This window comes from Callorhinus ursinus, unplaced genomic scaffold, assembly GCF_003265705.2.
Source record: "Callorhinus ursinus isolate GAN/ISIS: 27379988/994484 unplaced genomic scaffold, GSC_fseal_2.0 scaffold4, whole genome shotgun sequence".
Taxonomy (NCBI): domain Eukaryota; kingdom Metazoa; phylum Chordata; class Mammalia; order Carnivora; family Otariidae; genus Callorhinus; species Callorhinus ursinus.
Genome location: NW_027397066.1, coordinates 104,034,669 through 104,059,313, shown reverse-complemented (window position 1 = coordinate 104,059,313; position 24,645 = coordinate 104,034,669). Strand labels below are relative to the sequence as shown.

At 34.9% G+C, this 24,645-nt stretch overlaps 1 protein-coding gene across 1 annotated transcript in view; it reads right to left on the bottom strand.

The window, feature by feature from the left end:
• The window catches only part of FAT4 (FAT atypical cadherin 4), a 172,241-nt gene that overhangs the window by 19,256 nt on the left and 128,340 nt on the right, over positions 1-24,645 (bottom strand). Inside the window, exons 8-11 of the mRNA XM_025873981.2 lie at positions 23,168-23,418; positions 16,876-21,225; positions 5,796-5,900; positions 1,086-1,393 (exon numbers count right to left, since the gene is read on the bottom strand). Of these exons, the coding sequence (XP_025729766.2) occupies positions 1,086-1,393; positions 5,796-5,900; positions 16,876-21,225; positions 23,168-23,418 (5,014 nt within the window). The remainder of the gene's footprint in view (positions 1-1,085; positions 1,394-5,795; positions 5,901-16,875; positions 21,226-23,167; positions 23,419-24,645) is intronic.

Below are 24,645 nucleotides of genomic sequence, written 5' to 3'. Positions count from 1 at the left end.
AGCCTGATTCTCCCTCTCCCACTCCCCCTGCTTGTGTTCCCTCTCTTGCTGTCTCTCTCTCTGTCAAATAAATAAAATCTTTAAAAAAATAAATAAATAAAAATTATTTCAGAGCATGTATTTTGGGTTTTTTTTGGCTAAGTTTTATTTTAACATATGACTTTATGCCTTTTCATTCTATTTCTTTTGAAGGGTGAAATGTAAATTTTAAAGAGTAGTTATAATTTTAAAAGCTTGATGTAACATCCAAAAATATTTTAAAATAGTTTTTGTTAGCATTTACTTTTTCAAAAACCCTTGATTGTTGTTGAAAATGGGGGGATCCATGAAGAGATAGTTGGGAAGGTAAATAAATGAATACATAAATAAATAAGTCTTTCCATTCTATTGCTCTATCTCAAATGTTTTGAAACACTAATAGGGAAAATACATCATGCATTTTCCTTTATAAAGAAAAATACTTGTTTAATGAACATAAATACTAAGTAAATACGCACCATCTTATTATAAGAGCCATATAATTAAATGGAATATAATATCGAAATCTTTAATATTATTGAGTTTATAATCCTGAGAATACCTTAGATAGTCAACAAACAAAAACTTCATTTTCATACCATGTCATAGACCTCACAGATGACAGCACATTGAGGTTCTGGTAAGAATTACTCACTACTGTATTGGAATATGTATTAGTATCATCTTTTGTCAATAATTTATTTGTAGGAAAGTTTTTTTCATTTGTTTTTAAATTGTTTCTTCAGTTAGGGCTGGGATACTTAGAAAAGTAGCCACTTTAAGTACAGTTCTGATGTAGCCTTAAACATATATAGGAAATGTATAAAATGAAATGTTTATGCACTAGGATGTTTTCTTTATTTTGCTACAATTTGGTTTTTTTTGAGACAAGTTGTTTTTTGTGACAAATAGTTGTCATGAGCAAAAGAAAGACATTACCTCTTTGCTGCTGTAGTTCATAACAAAATTGGCCAAATTTGCACCTCAACTCATGCTTTAACTTGAACGCTTGATTGATCAGATGTACAACAAGTAAACAAGCTTTAACATAGAATGAAATGTCTTACCATTCCTGCTCTCCGGGCGATCACGGTGTGAAAATGTCCATCTGACACCTTCTTCATGGTGGTGAGTTTATATGTACCACTGCCTAGATTATAAGAGAATCTTAGTCTTTCTTCAGCAATTTCAAGGGCCAAAAACTCAGCCCGGTCCCCTGTCTGGTTGTCATAGTTGTAAAGCAGTAAAGCATGACTTTTAATAGTTGAAAATTTGACATAAATATAGTTGTTATTGGGATCCAAGCTGGGAAATTCCATGTATGATAACTCCTCAAATCCGTAGCTATTCAACTCACAGTGTTTTCCAAAGACACCTATAGATGGGAGAATTGACAGATTGATACATGAAATTCCAGTGATGTGTTAGTAAATGACTTTGATTAAGATATTCTTAAATTACAAAAATGAATCATGCTTTTAACAACCGTTTTTGTATTAATCTCCAAAGAAAACTGTCTAAACTAAGTTGAAATAAAACAAATTAATGATCTTTAAAGCACACAAGAGGTGAAAACTGCTGTATTTGTTTTTCTTTGGCCAACTAGGAAACATCTAAGTAGATCTCATTTGTAAAAATTAGAATTAGTGGAATGGAGTATGTCTGAAGAGAACTCCCTCCTGGAAACCTTTCAAAATTAGTTTGTCAACCTTTTAAAAGTTTTAATATGCTGCAATTTTCAACCGAGATAACTTCCTTTATAATATATAATTCTCAAAAACAATTTCAATTCAATTGAGGATGGCAAATTTTCTTTTGACCTTAAAAAATATTAGTCCCTTTCCTCATGGTATTTGCAGGAGCCACAAGATCAGGGAAGGGAATCACTGCTGTTCGGGAAGGAAATAACTGTCTTAACTTTTTATCTCTTTCTTGTTTTATACCTTCTTTGGGTATGATTTACAACAGGCTACTTTAAAATAGCTTTCTGCTTTTTTTCCGAAACCCAGAATTCCCACTTGTTTGTGCTGGTTCTTTCTCAACTTGAAAAATGAGTTTTATTGATGTTACGATGCTACGCCAAAATTCTTTTCCCACAAATATTAGTCGACTGTAGCAAATGATTGGAAAATTAACCCATGCCCAATACATCATGATTCTTATTAACTTGCAAAGGTTCCATTCCTTAATTTTGGCTGTACATATCTCATAAATGCGTTAAATTTAGAGTCAGGGAATTGTTCAGCTAGAAGAAACTAATGCCATCATTTCACAGAACATTTAAAACTTGCCTGAGGTCACAGAACCATGGGAGCCAGAGCCAAAATCTGAGGCCAGATCTACTGATTGTCTAGTTGTTTTGACTGCACCACATCTTATATCCAAATGTTCTTTAAATTAAAATGGCCTAAAAGCTGCTGTAAAAGCTTGTGTTGTTTATCTTTTCCTGCTCTGTCAAGGCTGAGATAATATTCATTATAAATGTGCTGGAAATATGCATATTATTTATTTTTAAACATTAAATGAAGTTAAAAAGTAACAAAATTATAGAAATTATATATATTATGTATAACATAAGTCATACATTTATGTATACATATCATAAATATATGATATATATCATATAGTATTATATTTATAATTTATATTATATATATAGCATATATACAACAAATTTTAAAAGTTTATTTATATTAAATATACATTTACTATATTATATATACCTTATTTACATATACAGAAAGAGTAACCAAAGTTAAAGAAACAGCAAAGATAAACTATACAAATAAAATAGATTGTTGAAGAAAAAAATTGTACTATGTGTTCTCTCAGGACTCTCAAAATTAAATTTTAGTAAAACTATGAACATGGGCCTAAAAATTAAATATAGGGGTGTCTGGGTGGCCCAGTAGGTTAAGCATCTGACTCTTGTTTCCAGCTCAGGTGGTGATCTCAGGGTTGTGAGATAGAGCCCCATATCGGGCTCTGTGCTGAGTGCAGAGTCTGCTAAAGTTTCTCTCTCCTTCTCCCTCTACCCCTCCCTGCCTCATTCTCTCTTTCTTTGTCTCTCTCTTTCTCTTGTAAATAAATAAATCCTTAAAAATATTGAATATAGGGCCCCTGGGTGGCTCTGTCAGTTAAGCGTCCGCCTTCGGCTCAGGTCATGATCTCAGGGTGCTGGGATGGAGCCCCGCATCAGACTCCCTGCTCAGAGGGGAATCTGCTTCCCCCTCTGCCCCTTCCCTTGCTTCATGCTTTCTAACAAATAAATAAATAAAATCTTTAAAAACATTTGAATATAAATATATGTAGAAAGAATATAGATACTGGAAAGATGTCCTATATTTTTATTCAAATTGATACTTGATACAAATTGATTCAGATATTTTCAGGCATGAAAATGTTTATGGAATATTTTCTTCTTGAAGAGTTTTGTTGTTGTTTCTAGAAAAAGGTAGATTTTTGTTTTTGAAATAAAATAAAATTTAAGGAAGATTTTAAAACAGCCCTTCAAATGAAATGCTATGAAATAAAACTACATAAAGATCAAGAGAAATTATTAAAATTACTCTAATAAGAAATATTCTGTGAGTGGGTAGTTACACATATATACACATACATATGAAGTTATCATTATACAGGCTCCCTTTATAAAATCTTAAGCACTTTATGTTTTTCTAAATTACAATCTAAAAAAATAAAAATCTAAAAAAATTTTAAAAATCCAAACAACAAATCATTCACTGATGAGAAAGTAAACAGTGAAAATTTTTTTCCAACTTCCAAATTATAGTTAAGATGTTGTTTTATAGGATGCATGTGTAACTACCTCCAGCTATTTGTTTGAAGCATTCCATCTGTCATTTGTATTTGCATGTTTCACCCACATTCAATTTGAAAAGGAAAATACTTTGTCCTTTTAATTCTATCTCTCTGGTCTCAAGTCATGTATTACCGTTTCAAGGTTTTCTGGGGTTTTTTCTTTTATAAATCTTCTGTTCCCAACTGACAACGTCAAAGTTTAAATCATTGGGGTTTTTTTGTTTTTTGGTTTTTGCCACTGGGAGAAATGGAGGGAGGAATTTGCCCTGTGATCTGTGATCTGTCTCTAATTTATTGTTGAGCTAGTCCCCTCGGGATCTCTGGTAGGGTGAGGACAACGTCCATTTGGACCCCAAGACACTTTTGCCCAATAGGCAACGATTGTTGTATTAGCTACACTGCAGTAACGATTTGTTTCTATTTGATATCAATTATCTTAAGTCCTCATATTTGCAACTGCAATGTAAAGGAATCTAACAATGTAAAAACCTTTCTTCAGTCACTTTGAAAATTATTTTTCCCACTTTTCATTCCAATCCCCTTATCTTTCATTCCAAACACAAGTTAAGCCATGAAACCTGCTTGTGGTTATCTGTCAAAAGCAGCACCCTCTAGGATTATAAGAGATTATTGAAAGATGTTTTGGGAGATCTGAAATTGTGTTTATTTTGACCTTAATCTGCTTTTCACTGCTTCAGAGGCATTGTTGGTGAGAATCTCAGAGAAATTTTAAAATGCAAGGACACTGAAAATGTCATACTGGACTGAAAATAAAATTGCATTCTAGTCACTGTAGCATCTTGGGGTAGTTTTGTTTTGTTTTTATTTTTTAACTTTAGACAAAGCCCTCTATTTCTGGGCCTCAGAACCATTGCTAAAATGCATGGCTCACAATTAGATACTTAAATTCTGTTTTTCTTTATCATTCTATTGATGTTGTGCTTTATGAAAATAAAACTAGATAGAGTCATGGAGTTATCTGAAAATGAATTAATACTACATTTTACTATTACTAGAAACCTCAGATTCTTTTTAAGTTCTATTCGCAACTACACATTGAGAGTCCCTTTTCAGAGTCCATGTAGCTCAGTGATTGCTCAAGGAAAGAGTAGAAAAATATCTTTCTCTGTCTCTTGTTTATGGAGAGAGATAGGGTCTCTAATTACTGTAGGACATCTGGAGATGAATAATATATTGTGGGGTAAAGTATCCTTCAAAGTGTAGTGTAGTAATCACAAATCGATGAAACAATCCAAGTTAAAATAAAAGCTCTCTCCAAAGCTGTTCTCCTAGTCCGTGGCTGTCCCAGTGCTGAGTAACATTTGAGTGAGATCTGAAAGGAATCATTTAGTCCACTCCATTATGGTGAATAAATACAAATGTGTACAGAAAAATTCTAACGACTCTCTTCCTCAAAAGAACACATTAGTCTGAATTGTGATTAGTTATTTGGCAGTATCTACAAAAAGCCTATCATGAAAACTTCAAGTCTAGTTACTAAATCCTTCTATTAGAAGTGGTTGAATTAATGTAAAAAAGAAAAGCAGCAAAACAAAACAAAACAAAAAAAACACTTTGGCTAATTATCCTTAAAGATTTTAAATAGAGAGTGATGTGAGATAGTACTTAAAAGATTTTTTTTTCTTTGATAGGTTCCAGGCTAAAAAGAAGTCATCCATAAATATTTGAGGGGAAATGTCCTGAGGAGACAACATCAAATTCAATTATCTTGAGTTGATTACTTTTCTAGTAATAACTGAAGCAATATATTCAATGGCATTTCCATAGTTAACTTTTTAAAAAATATTAGACCTTTGTAATTTTATTTTGCTAAAACCTCCTTTGTAAAACAACTAAGATTTTATTAATCAATCATGACCACGATACAATAAAATTGCTAAACTGTGTGCCGAAACAGATTGATATTTTTATATAAACAACTAAGCTATACTCACCAAATGGACAATGACAATAGTATGACTCCACACCACTTTGGCAGGAACCACCATTAAAGCAGGGGTTACATTCACAGTAATTGACTGAAGATTCACACATTTTACCTGAAAAGTATCAAACTCGTTAAAAAAATCTTATGCATAAACATATTAATAACATTACTTTATAGCCATATGTAAAAATCTATTCTGAGAGATCATATTTGGAGAAAAGAAATATAAGAATATTTTACTTGACATGAGAAAATTGGAATACCTCTCAGTTCAAAATCTTATTTAGTTAACCTATTGTAAAGATGTGCTTAAAATAGGAAATAATTTACATAATCATCTTGGAAGGAACTACTGTTTTCAGGAAAATCACAAATGGTGAACATACTTAAATGTTTTCACTGAATTTATTTTCTCTTGTCAATGTTGCTTCCTTTTTCAATTTTATAATGAGATTTGAAAATTTTACAGTAAAATTCTCACTGTAGAGATTTCCTTGACTCAGATTTTTTAAAGGTAAGAAACAGTCTTATTTAGCTTATCAAACTAAAATACTTTCACTCTCAAGAAATATCCGTTCACTGACACATATCTACTGTAAAATGGAATAAGAAATCAGGAAACACATCATATATTTCAAATACTTAATATGTATTCTTGAGTACAGGTTATGTATACCTTGTCTTTTTTCTTTTTTAAGATTTTATTTATTTATTTGAGAAAGAGAGACAGAAGCAGGGGGAGAGGCAGAGGAAGAGGGAGAAGCAGACTCCCCGCAGAGCTGGGAGCCCGACATGGGGCTTGATCCCAGGACCTGGAGATCATGACCTGAGCTGAAGGCAGATGCTTAACCACCTGAGCCACCCAGGCACCCCTACCTTGTCTTTTTTCTAAAACATTAATACCTAACCTGCATATTTTTCAGTTTATAAGGACTTCTCATAGATCATCTTAAGTTGAATCAACTAATATTGACTGAGTGCCTATTACTGGCCAGGAAGGCTAGAAGATAGGGACACGGCAGTCAAAAAAAAAGAAGAAAAAAAAAAAAAAACAGATAAGTGTCAGAACATGGCATTTCCATTTCAGTGGGGGAGATTAATCCAAGCAACAGGAAACATTTACATTTCATAGATGAAGGAGAAGTCTCTTGAAGGCTAATATTTTGCCTAAGAAATTATAAAACTATGGCACAAACCAGTGTAGGTCTGCTCCCATAACCAGGTTTTGTAAAGCCGTGAGCGAATACTTAATGTCTAGGTAGGCCAATGTAGAGTATATAGCCAGTCCCATTTCTTTTTGTTGTGGTGGTGGTGGTAATTTTTTTATGTAAATATAAATGTGTTCTAATGCCACTTTTCTATAATTTTATATTATTTCAATAATTTATTTGTTAGAATAGTTTCTAGTTTCCCAATTCCCAGAAACAATGAGACATTATGGTGTTCTTTGTTTATTTCCATTCATTGATACGGGGGTTTAATTATTTAATTAAACAGACATTGTTTCTGTAAAGCTATTTTCTACTTCTTAGCATGATTGCACTAATGCCTTTATTAAATATCTTACGAAAACATGTAAGTTTTATATGCACCACTAGACTTAATTTTGAGCATAGATAATCCATTTCATCATGATTACTATGCCTAAAACACAGTCAAAGTTTTGTTTAATTCAGTTCTGTTTCTTGTGGCTTGATTATGTAGCCACAATTGTTCTAGTTTAAAATTATAAGCGTGAGTCAGACCTCATGACACTGCTAACTAAACACGTTTCTCTACATCACAGGGTCATAAACAACATTTTTTTCTTTATAAATAAAATTGGGAACCTCCTTAAAAGGCAAAACGGTAACATTTTTAGAATACCTTTCCATTCTAGGGGGAAGTAATGAAAATAAACAAGTTACTAATCTAGAGGCACAGAAATTAGGTTTTAAGTATTGCAGCAATGAGTTACATGTGAGAAACAGGCAGAACAACTTTATTATAAGCCTGTATAATATCACACCAGAGAGATGCTCTGTCATAGAACTCTCTCCTATGGTGTTTTCCAATTGGATTTCTGACAGATCACTCTAGAGAAGTGGATTTTTTTTCCTTTATATTAGTATTGTCCAATAGAGAATAAATAAGACCTATTGGCTATACTTTTAATTACTTATTTGCTATCAGGAAAGTCACTCCTTGCATTTTTTTTTCCACTATAAGAACATTCAGATGAGCTATTGGACTAAGTAAAGTTTCATTTTTCTTTTTTTTGGAAATTTCTTTTAGAATTATGTTAAAAGTAGCATGTATTGAGTACAGTTATCCTTGAACAACACTGGGTTTGTAAAGAAGCCAGCCCCTGTAGTTGAAAATCCACATACAATTTTTGACTCCCCCAAGAGTTAATTACTAATAGCCTGCTTTGACCAGAAGTCTTACCAATAACATAGTTGATTAACACATATTTTGTATGTTATATGTATTAAGTACTGTCTTCTTTCAATAAAGTAAGCTAGAGAAAATAAAATGCTATTAAGAAAATGATAAGGAAGAGAAAATACATCTGTAGTACTGTATTTATAAAAAAATATATACATATAACTGAACGTGCACAGTTCAAACCTGTTTTGGTCAAAGGTCAACTATACACGGATTAATATACTTTATAAGTGTGGTTAGTCTAATATTACAAAACAAGTTAGCGAGTTACAAAATTACAACTTTACTTCTGGAAGACTGGAAACGGGGAGCAGAGAGTAATCAATTTATGGAACATTGTCATGAACAATTATGCAACTATTTGGACATATGTGCTCTCTAAGAAAAAATATATGTGTATAAAAACACAAGTCTTTGATACCATAAATCTCAATTATATCTTCTTTTGAATCCTGTTGGAAAAGACTGCCTTTTAAAATTTTGGTTTCAACAATAACAACAAAAGAAAATTAGGTGGGGTGTTTTTTTTGTAATTTATATAAATTGGTTATCTAACCCTTGCAAAATTAGAATTTAACATAGACATCTGATTTTAATGGAAATATAAATTATAGGTAATTTCAGTTAATCCAAAATTAAGGATGGGAAGAAACCCCAAATTAAGTAAGACCTACTTATGTATTAAAAGATACTACTACGGAAATGACAGAAGAAGCTACAAACTAAGAAAATATTAGTGTGAGAATGAATTTCTTTTGACAGTTAAAATAAATTCTCAATGGAATCTGATTCTTTGAGTATACAACAATATAAATAGATATTAGTAAGAGAAAAAAATTCAACCTTTCATTTTGCATTTTAATTTAAACCAGAGCTTTATTTTCTTACTTTTCTCTAGTCGATAGATATAAAAAAATGTAAAAAAATGACTCTGCTAGGAGTTAAATAAATCAATTTACTGTTGAGTTTGAGAAAAATAGTCATATTTGCACGTTGGTGTTAAGAGTATATAATTTTATATAGAATTAAATTTTAAATTTAATTTTGAATGAAAGCCTTGAAATGCAAATTTCTCAGGTTTGGAAAGTTCATGCTCTATTATCCAGTTAGAAGTCAGCAGCAAATTCTGTATTGTTCCCCACACATCGATCTACTTAAATTCTCGTGTTAATGGCATAATGCTTATCAGAGAATGCAGCAGTTTGAATTACTCTAACATACTTCTAGTACAAAAAAAAAATCTGATGTGTTGGAGCACCGTGAAGCTAAATCTTGGATCATTAACTTAATTAATACTGCAAGTCAACTAACAATATTTGTCAGAGCCTTGAGGCTTGCAAGTATACTGATAGGGCTTGCACAAAGAAATGCAACCATATCTCTGGAACATAAAAAGCCTTGTCTATCAAGTTATGTTGTGATAGCAGCTGTTTCAAGAATAAACTGGTTTCATTGCTTTGATATTCATCAATTAATTGTGTTGATATAAATTATTTATCATAGATAGAAGGAGGTGTGCTTTGAGAAGTATAAGCTCTTAGAACTTGGAGAATGGGAGTTACTGAAGAAGAAAACAAATGCATCACGGGAGGCCAGTGTATCCACAGACTTTCCAAGATTATAGTTTAAACTTACAAAAGAAATTTAGCATATTATCTTCATGTTTGGGGCAGAAGGTGTGCTGAATTCATAAACTGTATCTGTTGTGATCACCTGTGGTCTTTTCAACAAGACTGGATAATCAAATTTCATTCATTCCAATAGAACATTTTAATGTTGATTATGTGGAGCTGAGCTAAATTTATTCTCACCTGTTAAATTTGAACACCTATGAGAATATGATGATTTCTTAGATTATATGTAATATAATCACAACAATTACTATTTTTGCATCTATTGTATTTATACATAGATAGAAGGGAGATTATGTGAAACTATCAGAGTCCAACTTATATCTATATTGATTATATTATTAATAAATATGATTTCCTAATATATGTGTTCCTTATTCTGAATATTTATGCTTATAAGCTTTTTTATTATTTTAGCAGAAAGTAGCTTTTTCCACACTATGTTAATATTTCCTATTACTGTACAAAGAATTATGAAGATAGCTCATCTAAAGATCCTGATCGAATAGTATGCTTTTTTACATCAAAAGAAAGCAAAAATATCATGTTTAAGAGCTGCTAGTAAGAAAAACAAAAGGAAAAAAAAACTGTTTTCCTTTTGTATTTTAAAACATGTACAAATAAAATTTCAATGATACTACAGATGATGATGTATAATGACATTCATAATATTCATGATAAGCTTACAAATATATGTTGGTTTTCTGCAGAAATAGGAAGCACTTAAGCTCCTGGAAGCCTCTTATTAATACTTTCATAAGTTGCAAATCATATTTTAAGGTAATCAAAACAAGAAATGAGTCACTCTTTTGTATCTCACAGAAAATTTCATTTCTGATCTATTCACTACATTTTGTTTATATTCTATGGTGTTCTGATCACATGATCTCATTGACAACGTTCGCATACAACTTGTGATTTTAAAAGAATGACTCAGTTACAACTCCCTTCTTCACGAAAACAAATGTTTGCCAAGTTTCTCTGTAAAATTACTATGCACAACCTGTGTATAACTTTATATGTCTGGAAAAAATTCCTATTTGTACTGTCAAATGTCATCAAAGTGATGAATGGACAAATCTCATCCTCCCCTGAAATATCAGGACTTACTTGAGACCATAGGAAAATTTCTCCATATGGTAATAAACCCTGGCATTACTCCAAATACCACACCTAAAATGCATCCAGATGTGTGAAAGTGGATGGGAAAGGTTAAAGGGGCTATGAACTAATTCTGTTAGAGAGACCGAGATTTGAAAATAAGCACTATCTACATGCTGCATTTTACAACACCACTCATTCCTCTGAAAGGCTTAATGTAGGATTGTACTACAAACAGTGGACACCTGCAGCAGGAAGACAAATGGTAAGTGGTTACTGACTATAATTGTGCTTTCTAATTAGTGTTCTCTTAAGTGCAAGAAATGTCATTTGTATAGGAAAAGAAATACTGGATTTGTAGTTATTAAGCTGCTAATTTCCTCCAGGATCCCCTGAACTTCTGAGGCATGAATAATACAAAAGATATTTTTTTTGATTTACTGAGGTATATTGACAATGATGTATTTCTGGTATTATTAAACCTTGTGAAAATCTAGAAAGTAATTTTTCACATGCCTTATACTATATTAAATCGATTAATTCTTTCTAATGTGCTATGTTATAGTGAATCAAAACTCCACTTAGTGATATAAAAATTAAATTATGGAACAGGTTTTGTTTTGTTTTGTTTTTTAAAGATTTTATTTATTTATTTGACAGAGAGAGACACAGCTAGAGAGGGAACACAAGCAGGGGGAGTGGGAGAGGGATAAGCAGGCTTCCCGCGGAGCAGGGAGCCTGATGCAGGGCTCGATCCCAGGACTCTGGGACCATGACTTGAGCCGAAGGCAGACTCTTAATGACTGAGCCACCCAGGCACCCCTATAGAACAGTTTCTTAACAATGAAACATAAAGTGATTGTTACTGAATGTGAAGCCTCACTATTTTTTTTTCAATTTCCTTTTGGTTATTTTTCCAGTAATTAAGAAGAAGAGATCAGAAACACAAGTTATACAAACAAATTCATTCTTTCTAAATCACTCATTCACTTTTAAAAAATTTTAAAAAACTTTTAAAAAATCCCTAATTCATATGTATTATGTGATCCTATGGTTACCAACTTTAAAATAAAATTAAAAAAATATATATGATAAATTCATATATCAGAAATACACAGTTGGCAATGTGGCAATAACTATATCCCTTCATATCATTTTATTTAGTTGTTCCATAATATTCATTTTTGTACTTATACCCTTAGAGGATGTTCACACCAAAATCTCTGTTTAGCTAACAATCACTCCCTGTAGGATTCTTAGGATAAAGTCTCTTGGTTTTCATCAGTGCATAAGCCACTCACTCTTCCAATCTTGAGAGCAATTTCTAACTTTATGTGAAATATACAGTGGTGATGGTTGTGGTGGTGGTATGTGTGTGTAATGGGGTAATATCTGAGGATTACTTTGAACATAAAGTTAAGAAAATCTCACAGTTCCAATTTGTAATGCCATAGACTTTAAAAATCATTGAAAAAATGCAGGTAAAAGTTCAAAAATTAAATAGGGTGCGGGTGATCGGAAATAGTTCTGATGTCCAAAAAACATTTGAATATACACAGGCTTTGGGTAAAGCTTTACCAAAGCATTAGTACTTAATTAGCATTAATACAAATAAAGCTAACTAGACTGAATAGTCTTAAAAATTCATTCTACGAGGTATACATATGCTTAATTATATGCGCTGCCGAAGCAAGCACTACACATATGCTTAAGTAAGAATTTTGTTTTATGGCTTATTAGCTCTGATTAGCTCCTTTAATGTTTTGATGCATTTACTCCATCTTCCTGAGACAGGTTAGCTGGTAAAGACTACCTGGAAGGGCTAACTCAAAATGATTCTTCAGGGATTAGCTTTACAAAGAACATTAAACAGATACAGACATTTGAATAATACATTCCGTATGGATTAAGAATTTGTCACTATGCTTTTTGTTATACTGTTTCCTGTAAAACAAAACAAAGAAATAAAACTATCAGACTTGAATTATCTGCTAGTTGTACTGGATGGACTATGCACAAAGAATTTAAAACTATGAATTACATGAATTCAAAAGTAGAAGATTCGTATTAATCATTCAACTTTATGTTTGTTTACATCATTCTTGATCAGCTGGATTATCTCTAACTATGCAAATGAAGAATAAAATGAGCTCTGAAGAGGGGCAGTGTGTAAAATTACCATAGTAATTTCAAATTACTCTTGTAACTTCAAATAACTTTCTTAACAGAAAGACATTACGATCTAGTCTTTGGCAGGTCTGGCTCCAGAGTTACCAGAATGTAGGCTGAATTTTCTACATTCTTTCTATGCCAGATATTATGTCTTGACACTCAGCATCATTCCTCTCTTTCTGTATTGCAGGGGCTGGAAGTCCTTTTCTAGACCCCTTTCAACAGGGCTCAGGCTTAGATTCTGCCAGTGGGTGAAAGTTGAATTGTTTCTAATTAGTGTTCTATTAAGTGCAAGAAATGTCATTTGTATAGGAAAAGAAATGCTGGATTTGTAGTTATTAAGCTGCTAATTTCCTCCAGGATCCCATGAATTTCTGAGGCATGAGTAATCCAAAAGATATTTTCTTTCTAAAGGAGTCTTTTCTAGACTCCTTTCCAACAGGGCTCAGGCTTAGATTCTGCCAGTGGGTGAGAGTTGAATGATATTTGGAGAGTGAAAGCAAAGCAGGGACTGTTCTGGGACTCATTCATTGCAGCCCTGCTGGTAGATAAGATGATTGGCAGTGGTTTCTTGCAATACCTACAGTGTTCTTATTGCTGAGGTTATTGGTGAATTTTCCTGACCTTCATTCTTAGTCAGTTTAAAGATTTTGCAAGCTATTTCTTAGTATTAAGTACCTTCCTACCTGGAAGTAATTTCAGTTCTTGACCAATCTCATACCAATACATTAGCTCATATGCTTTTTGTGCAGATCCAGTAGAATAGTGGACAAAAGTTCTTAAAAGATATCATGGACTTGCCATAATAATCCATAGCAAATACAGACCAATGTGTGATGAAGAATCACATACATATAAAAAGAGGCTCTAGAGTCAAGCTTACAGTGAAAACCCATTTAGACCACCCTCTGTGCCATGCTGGAGGCAAGTTATTTAATCTCTTTTAACCCATCTGAGACCCAATAATTTGTGCCTTTAAAATAATAATAATAATAATAATACAGCTTCATTGAATTTTGAGAAGAACTAAATGAATTACTAAATGAATAATAATGTCTATGATGTAAAGAACTTTAAGCAGAGCTTTAAATAGCAACTTGGTAAATGTTATGCATATTTCATAACGAAAAGGGGGGAATTCCCCAAAGTTTCAATTAATACATTTAGAAAAGTATGCAATGTACATTTAAATGTAATGAATCAAAGAAAGAAACAAACTAGAGGGAAATTATGTTAAAGAATTAGTTCTATGTCCAATCATGAAGCAACATTTATGCTGAAATCAGCATATGGGGCCTTCACTCATACCCATGGTACTTTCCACTGTTCCCTATTTACTACAAACGCCTTCACACATTTTTCATTCTAGGATTAAGTATAAACTCATTTTAAATCTAAGTGCAAATGAGTGTATTATACTAGAATGGACAAAGAAATAATCCATATAGTTGAATTCTCAGCAGAGGAAGTAATTTTTTGGGTTGGAGTGGGAAGACTAAGGAAAATTTTCTAGAAATTCTGAACTGATAACACGGATACAGCCCTATTATTCATGATGCTAAGAATACAACTGGGGTAACATTCACACCTTGTGCTGTGGAGGCTTCTCGTCTTTGTAGAAATTCTGTGCTATACCTCTATTATTACCACTACATAACACTACTACTAATACTACTAATTTGCATGGCTACTTATAGAATGCTGGACACTCTGATAGGTGTTTTACAAGCATTATCTTTATTTCCTACAACAAACCTAAAAGATAAGTATGATTATTTTCATTTTGCCAACGGGGAAATTGAAGGTCAGCAAGGTTAAATGACTTCCCAAAAGCTATAGTTAAATCAAATACTATAAAATCCTTTGATTCTTTTCATTACACATTATTGTTGCCCCTTTTCTTCACTTATATTTTAAGAATATTATTTTATTATTACGCAAAGCTTGTATGTTCTGCTTTGACTTATGCAAACTTGCTTTATGTCACCATCTAGCAATTCGATTCTTCAAGTATGAAACCGTAAGTATACACATGATGGGTACCTTTTTAAAAATAAAATAGCTAGGGGCGCCTGGGTGGCTCAGTCAGTTAAGTGTCCAACTCCTGATTTCAGCTCAGGTCATGATCTCACGGGTCATCTGACCGAGCCCTGGTGGAGCTCCGTGCTCAGTGGGGAATCTGCTTGAAGATTTTCTCCTTGTACCCCTCCTCCCACCATGAGCACACGCTCTCTCTCTCTCTCTCAAATACATAAATAAATCTTTTAAAAAATATAATAGCTAAATGTATTTTCTTTATTTTTTAAGATTTCATTTATTTATTTGTCAGAGAGAGAGAGAGAGAGAGAGCACAAGCAGGGGGAGAGGTAGGCAGAGGGAGGAGCAAGCTCCCTGCTGAGCAAGGAGCCTGACGTGGGGCTCCATCCCAGGACCCTGGGATCATGACCTGAGCTGAAGGCAGGCGCTTAACCTACTGAGCCACCCAGGTGTCCTGCTAAATGTATTTTCTTATAAAAACTTCTTTTGAAGTATTATTCTGTGAAATATTTGCCAAATTAAAAAAAAAAATATGTCCTGGTTTTACCTATCCCACTGGTACTTTGAATTGTGTTTGTAAACACTGCAGAGCAGTCCGATGTAATATATATGGCTTAACACGGTATAGTGTGCAAATTACAGCAGAGACTTTCTCCTCAAACTTATTAATAGCATAATATTTATACACATTTCAAGGTGTACCAACAACTGATCAGCTAATAGATAGAGGATAGATCGATGGATAGATGATAGATAGAGAGATGATACAGAAACTGATAGAGATATATGTAATTTGTACATCATATCTTATTAAGATTCCAAAGACTAGTGAAACATACTTGCTGCTCCATATTTTATTATGCCTCTAAAATGTCAAGGTAAATTATGCTTCAGTTTTAATGTGGCTTACCAGAGAAGTCAGCTATTATGCTTTCTACCTGATAGTAGAAATAACAAAGCATTTTAATTTCAATCTTAAAACACTGCTTTTGCTCTGTTGTGACAATGTGGATCAAATTTCAATAATACTGATGACGATGATTTTAAAAGATCATAAAAAATGGTGATGATAGAAGAATCAAACAGCAATAATTGTTAACAGTTATTTGGGACATAAAATGGTCTGGGTCTTATGCTTTAAATATCTTATGTCCTTTAAACTTCGGAATACTCTCATTTGAAGATATTATACTCGTTTTGCTCTTGTACAAGACACTTAGCAGATTGACTAAGAGCTCAAACTCTGGAAACAACTGTGTAGGCTTACCACCTGACTCTGTGACAAATCTGGGTCACCTTAGAAAACTGACCTTCCCTCTATTTCAGCTTCCTTTCTGTACAAACTGGAAAATAATTATCCCTACAACAGCATCAGCCAATAGTAAGTGTTTAAAACATTTGCTATGATTATGCCCATTGTCATGGAAAATAATTTATTTTTTCAAATATTTTATTTACTTATTCACGAGACACAGAGAAAGAGAGAGAGAGAGAGAGAGAGAGAGAGGCAGAGGGAGAAGCAGGCTCCGAAGGAGCAGAGAGCCCGATGCGGGACTCGAGCCCAGGACCCCGGGATCATGACCTGAGCCGAAGGCAGACGCTTAACCATCTGAGCCACCTAGGCTCCCTGGAAAATCATTTAAAAATGACAAAATCCACTGCTTTCCATTATACTTGACATGGTTAAAGTTTTAGGGAACGAGCCCGACATCATCCTACCTGTGTATCCAGTTTTGCAAACACAGTTGAAGCTTCCTGGAACATTTTGGCAGACAGCACCATTCTTGCACGGACCTGGCAGGCACTCATTGATATCTCGCTCACAGGCCCTGCCAGTGAAGCCATCTGGGCAGCTGCAGGAAAATCCTCCTACTAAATTGTGACAGGTCCCACCATTGTGGCAAGGTGATGGAAGGCATTCATCTATATCTATTTCACACCAGCTACCAGCATAACCTGGCAGACACTTGCATAAGAAAGGCTGCAGAGGTTCATTTGCCACAATGATGACTGGAAGACTCTCATGGCTCTTTAATACAGAGCTCACAGCCAGTCTTCTTACACAGCTCCCTCCGTTCTGACATGGGCCATGAACACATGAGTCATGATCCACGGATTCTACCTTCACTCCACTCTGCCGGAGAAGGATCTCTTTGATGCTTTCAAAGAAGGTGGCTACACCACTGGGATTCACATACTGATTATTGTTCCGCTTCACAGCTGCTAAAAGAAACGTTTTATTGTTCTCTTCATATGCACCATAAAGTTGCACAGCAGTCCCTAGGCCTGTCAGTTGGGAGCTGGCAATGCGTAGAAAATGAAGGTAGTGGTTAGTCAAGAAGTCCTTTACTGTTGGAACACTGAGATGCAGTAGGATGCTGTTATCCACTGTAGCATTAGAAAATCCAGCAAAGAAAACTCGGATATTGCTCGTGACTGTGCCGTGAACTCCATCATTGCTAAGGACAGTGAGATCAAATGTGCCATCTGTTGACCTCGGCTGTGAATTTAGATCACAAGTACCCCTTGGAATACTGAACAGGCTTGTAACTCCTGAAGTAAGGGAGCAGTGGAAGGTGTCTAACACATCCGGATCCTGTGGCTTCACAGAACCTAAAATCCCACCAGGAAACAAATTGCCATAATAATTAACAAATATCTCCACAGTCCGAGACTGGGAAGGATTATCATTTTGGTCTATAACAGTGATATGCACGGTTCCTGTGGAGGACATTTGGGGAACACCAGAATCCCTAGTAATCACGGACAGATAGAAGTCTGCAATCTGTTCTCTGTCAATCTCTCTGGTTGTGCTCAGAATTCCAGCAGTGTTCAGACTAAAATAATTGGTGGCGGGACCTGTGCTCAGCAAGTAATAGGTGAAGGGGCCTTGATTTGGAGGGAGATCGGGATCAGTGGACTGAAGTGTCATCACTAGAGTTCCTGGGCGTTTGTTTTCCATAACTTCACCTTCACTGATGGTCAGCATAGGTCCATTATCATTTATATCTTCGAGGGTAACTAACAGGGAGGCACTTCCTGTAGCTGAGGGGGTCCCTGAATCAACCGCCAAAACCGTGAGATTATAGATAGGTAGGGTTTCTCTATCTAATTCTGCAGTGACAGTGATCTGTCCTGTCTGTGGATTAATGGAAAAGGCACCATTTTCGTTCCCTGATCCAATGAAGTAAGAGAACCTGCTCCAGCTGGGGACAGAGTCTGAGTCAAAGGCACTGACAAATGTCACATGAGTCCCAGTTGGGACCCCTTCACTGATCTGAACACTGTAGATATTTAAACTAAAAATGGGTGGGTCATTGGCATCAAGCACCGTGACATTTACAGTGACCTCATCGATATCTGCACCCCTGATGCTGCCAAAATTCTTGGCCAACACCTTCAAAGATACCCTTTCTTCTTTTTCCCTATCAAGAAGTCCAGAAACATAAATTTGTCCAGTCTTCTTATTGATCTGGAAACCCTTCTTTCGGCTGTTACCAAAAATCAAATAGTGTACTTCCCCATCAGTGCCCAAATCACGGTCACTGGCAAACACTTCTCCAACAATAGTACCTTTAGGAGCTGCTTCTGAGATTTCAAAATAGTAAAGTTTGGAGACAAAGCGAGGCACGTATTCATTCGTCCCTTTTAATTGTATATTAACAGTAGCAAAACTGCACCTTTCTTCGTCAGGGACATTGAAGGCTTTCACAGTAAGATGGTAGCTCTGCTTGGTCTCAAAATCCAAGAAGCCTTGAGTGGTGATGACTCCTGTGTTAGGGTCAATGACAAAGAGGTCACTGTCAGATGACTGTAACGTGTATGCAATCACAGCATTGGTTCCAGAGTCCGCATCTGTTGCATTTAGGTGGATGACTGTTGTTCCACTTGGGGCATTTTCCAAAACAGTAGGGAAATATTCATCTGGGAAGAATACTGGAGAATTGTCGTTCACATCAATCACATTTACAGTCACACTGCAGTAACCAGTTCTTGCAACCCATCCTCCGTCTGTCGCACTAATAGTCATTTCATGTTTCTGGCATAACTCATAATCAAGAGCTTTGGCTAGTGTTAATATACCTGTGGAGGAATTGATTGCAAAAATGCCTTCTTCGTTTCCTGAGGAAATACTGTACCTGATCAAGCCATTTGTAGCTGCGTCTCTGTCTCTTGCAGAAACAGTCCTGACGATGGCCCCGATACTATGGCTTTCGGGGATGGTTGCACTCATGTGACTTTGAGAGAATTCAGGTGTGTGGTAGTTTTCCTCGGTGACAATTATTTGAACGGTGGCTTGGGATGAAAGTGGAGGGTTTCCTTTATCTCTTGCAGTGACAGTGATCAGAAAGTTCTGATTCAGGTCAGATATCAGCGAAGATGCCACTGAAATCCACCCTGTACTATTGTCCAACTTAAATTTTCCGAAATGATTTTCGTTAGAAATCAAATATTCCACTTCAGAATTCAGACCAAAATCCCTATCATCTACTGCAGTAACTTTGATTAACTTAGTACCAACTTTAACATTTTTGGTGACAGGAGTAAAATACTTTGGTTTAAGAAATTGTGGTGCATTGTCATTACTGTCCACTGTGTTGATGGTAACTGTTGTCTCACTAAGTAATGAAGGATTCCCTCGATCTGAAGATGTCACTACAAAACTATGCCTGTTGATGTTCACGTTACTGAAGCCACTGACATTCTGGTATTTCAAGATCTGTTTATTGAAAATCTCTCCTGTGGTGGCATTAATCCTGAAATACTCTGACTGAGATTTTATAAAATAAAACACTTGTCCATTTGATCCCTCATCAGGATCTGTTGCGGATACCTGAGTCACTTTGGAGCCAATTTCAGGAAGCTCAGGGCAATCCAGGTAATAGGATGGTCTGCTAAATCTTGGAGCATTGTCATTGATGTCTGTCACAAATATTGTGACATCTGTACTTACGGTCCACCCAGAATCATGTGCAGAAACTCGGATTCTGTAACGGTCCGTATCTTCTCTATTTAAAGGTCTACTAATTACAATATCTCCTGTGCTGGGATTAATGGTAAATGGAAGACTTGTGTCTGTTATAGAGTATCTACTAATTGCATTTATACCAATGTCTTCATCAGAAGTTGTGACACGTGTAACTGTGTATCCTAAAGGGGAATTTTCAGGAACATAGGCACTGAATATCTGAGAAAACCTAGGGGCGTTATCATTTTCATCTAAGATGTTAATGATGACTTTTACTGAGGTACTCTGAGAAGGGGAGCCTTTGTCTGAAGACTTTATGGTAAGCACATACTGTGATATTTTTTCCCTGTCTAACGGCCGAATGCTTCTAATTTCACCAGTGGCATGATTAATAGCGAAACTATGTTCTTTATTGCCATTAATAATTTCATAATCTAACTGTCCATTGGGTCCACTGTCCTTATCCGTTGCCGAAACAGTAAGTATTTTGCGAGGAGAAAGATTTTCCAATATTTCAGATACAAATGGATCTTCCTTAAAAACAGGGGAATTATCATTGACATCTAGAACTGTCAAGTCAAGTTTCTCATAAGAGGATAAGGGAGGGAAGCCTCCATCCCTGGCCTCTATCCATATGACATATTTTTGTATCTTTTCAAAATCCAGAGGTTGACTAATGGACACCTGCCCTGTTATTTGATCGATTTGGAATGTACTGCCAAGGTTCCCACTCGCAATATAATAGGACAAAGGTTCTCCTCTCAAGGAGGACCCCGTAATGGTGGTGACAAGAGTGCCAACTGGCTGGTTTTCAGGAAACATGAAAGTCTGTTCTTTGGCTCTGACTTTAGGGAAGTCTGCCTTGTTCACAAATCTGACAGTCACTGTTGTAGAATCTGTCTTTGGAAATGAGCCCCCGTCTTTTACATATACAGAAAATGTCACTTCCGAAGCCCCATTTAGTGGTCCAGCTGCCATAATAGCTCCTCTCAGTGGATCAATGTGAAATTTTTCAGAGTTTCTACCCGAGAGAGAATAATGCAGTTCAGAATTGGGTCCAATATCAGCATCTGTGACTGTAACTGCGAAGACGAAGGAACCTATGAAAGACGGAGAGTGCAATTACAATCACACAAAACCCAAATAAAACATTTGCTAGTAGGGTCATGTATACAAAATATTATATCGCTCCCTAATATCACTTTACTTTCTCATAATTACTGGGGGAGAACAGTAACTCCTGTATTATCTCTGAAGTTCCCAAGTCAAATCTACTTAATGGTAGTCTTCAGGGACTGACCAGCCATTTTCTAACTAAAACCCATATGGTCTACTGGATTTAATATTTTTCAGTATGCCTTTGAGAGAAGCACAGGGAAGAGCAATGGCTAATCATTCAGAATTATAGTTCTTAGGAGGAAAATCTGTACATAACACAACTTCCAACAAACATGATACTACTATGGGAGCTCTGCTAAGAGCTCTGTTTCTACCCAATGAGAAAAGATAATTGCTTTGTATGTCTTAAAAAACCTTTGATTTGCCCTACAGGTAATCATGTCAACAAAATTTTTAAAAGATTATTTTGATTCTTTATATACACTGTTTCTTAGCAGCATTCTTTTATCTGTGAGCTATTATCACATGGAGATAAAATACATACATATATATATATATATATATATATATATATATATACATAAATAAAAAAGAACAATTATAAAGTAGTATGAAATAAGAACTGACTTTTGGATTCCAAAAGTTAGTGCTTGGGTTGAATGCCAATGGAACAGATTGTAGCAGGAATATGCAGAAAAACTGCCATAAGGACATGTTTTTGATATACTCATTTGGAAACCTTTTCCTAACCTGCACTCATTCCCCTACAGTAAAGTTTGTGACAAAAGTGAAAAGTCTTTTATTAAGGCCAGTGATTTTTATTAATTATAATAAATCTAATAAGGAAAAGATGCTTCAGCATTACATACTCACTTTTTATAGGGGATGCTATATTGCATCACCACACATTGGATGTAATTAAAATCATGCCTGCCAGCCTCATTTCAGCTAGAGGCCTTCATCAGGGATTCATGACTTTGATATTGACATTTCCTTTTGATAAAAAATTGCCACAAAAGTTTATGCATTTCATACTTTGAATTGGTATCAATTTGACATTCTCAAGTGAATATAAGATCAAAGATCACTGAGGGGAGAAATCCTGGATCCATTTGCTTTTTCTTCTAATTAAAAATATTTTAAAGCAAGACAAATCAAATTAATTTTGGCCTATATTTGTACATTTTCCTGTTTGGAAATGCATCTCAAAGATTACAAATGGCAGATTATTTGTGCAGTTTTTAAGAGAGACTGCCATTCTTTACAAACAAGCAAATAAAACCAAACTAATTTAAATGAAGAAAGAGAAATGCATATTGTCATATGAAAGTGGTCATTAACGTCTTCATAAACTTACTAACAGAAAATCTTCATCCAACAAAACTGGAATAAAATATTAATAAGAATAATTCATTAGAAGTATTCATTCATTAAGTATTTTTGAAAACCTATCTATGAAGGATTGAGGTAAAATATTTATTTTCCACCAACAAATATAGTTGACTGCTTACTACCTCCCAGATGTTTCAGATGTTAGCATATGGCAAAAAAACAAACAACAAAAAAACAAACAATGTCCCTCCTTTCAGGGAATTGACAAATTATATCTCACGGCAGAACTCTTCTTGACTATGGGTGACTATTTTAATCATGTGAAAATATTCAAGTAATATTAAGAAATAGTACCAGGAAAGATGTAGCAATTATAAAATCTTAAGCACAATTGGTCTAGGATAAAAGAATTAGTTTATGAGATTCAACGTTCCTTCAATTTCATTAGTCAAAACAAGTTGAATTTTAGAGGATTTGCAAACCTAAGCTAAATCAGAAATATTCATGTAAAAGAAACAGAAATATATTTATAGAAAATGTCCAATGTATAGTTTGCATTTATCCAGGAGACCTCAGAGTTGGCTTCATTACCTGGAGGAGTAGGAGATGGGATGTGTGTGACATATGGGTGATGTTGAAATCTTGGTGGATTGTCATTGACATCAGTCACAGTGACGAGCACACTGGTAGAACTGGAAAGAGGCTCTGGGGATCCAGCATCACTGGAGACCACAACTAAAGTGTAATTCTCTTTTGTTTCCCTGTCTAGCAATGCACTTGTGATGATTTGTCCCGTGGATGGGTTGATGGTGAACTGAGAGTTTCCACCAATGATCCTATAACTAGAGAGAGCAGAGATGGACATATTATTTCTGGTTATCACATTGTAGCATCTATTCACTAAAATTTAAAAACTGAGACAGAAATGCAAAAAAAAATCACTTTAAGTACGATCACACAACAATTAAAGAATATGGCTAGAAGATAAATACTTCAAATTTTATGTGAGCCTCTAATTGACAATCTTTACTGTGAAATGTCCAGTGAGCTCAAGCAGGTCCTCACAAGTTCTGTGGATTTCTTGGATCACTCAAGGCCCCAAAATATATCCAGAAGACAACTGCATTATAAATAAGTGAACCTGAAAGCGTAAATCAGGGCCTTGCTCTGATATTGTGGTTAGTGGCCAGGATCACAAATGAACATCTGTTAAATGAATCTAAAAATTATTTTTCTGCAGTGCACCATAATAATCCAGAGATCAGATGAAGATCTTATTTTTAAAGACAAAACACTGTATTTGACATCCATTGACTACCCAGAACAACTAAAGAACAGATTATTTATACAAAGACATTCCTACTTACTAATTCTCTCCTTTGTCATTCCTCATATGGCTATGCTTTTCTTTCTTGTTGTCAGGAGAGGTATGACATTTTCATGGATATTCTGATGCTAACCAGATTGGTTAATGGGCAGGAGTTTCCACTGAGAATAGCTTCTCTCTTCTTTATGAAGAAGAAAGTTATCTCTGTATTCCTCAGAGATCAGCTAGAAAAGAAGTAGCTAAGCTTGAAGGTTCAGAAACGGGCTGTGGTCCATTGTTTTTACGGTTGGAGAGTGGCAAGGAAATGGATGCCTTTAAAAGTTTTCTCCTTTATGCCAACAAAAAAATGCCCGTGTTGGAATTAACTGCATGTTTCTATAGTTTGGTTTGTGCCCATGAAAACATAGCAACAGCAAGTATCTAATAGAGACAGTTTAAAAAAAGGTCTGCATTGCAGCAAGTAGAGTGTACATTCCTCCCATTAAGCTCAGGGTTTAAAACAAACATTTCAGCATTTTCATCCTTTTTTAGAGAAATAATGAACTGTTGGGGAGCTGATATTTTTAAGAGATAGAAGTCCTATAAAATGATAACAAAATAGAAAAACAAAGTAGAAGAGGGAGTTTTGGCTGAGAAATGACTTCAGTATTTATAAAGTACTTGATATCACTCAGAATTTTAACACTTTTTGGCACACCCACATGCCAGGATCAGGAGTAAATGAGAATACCATTTCCTGGAC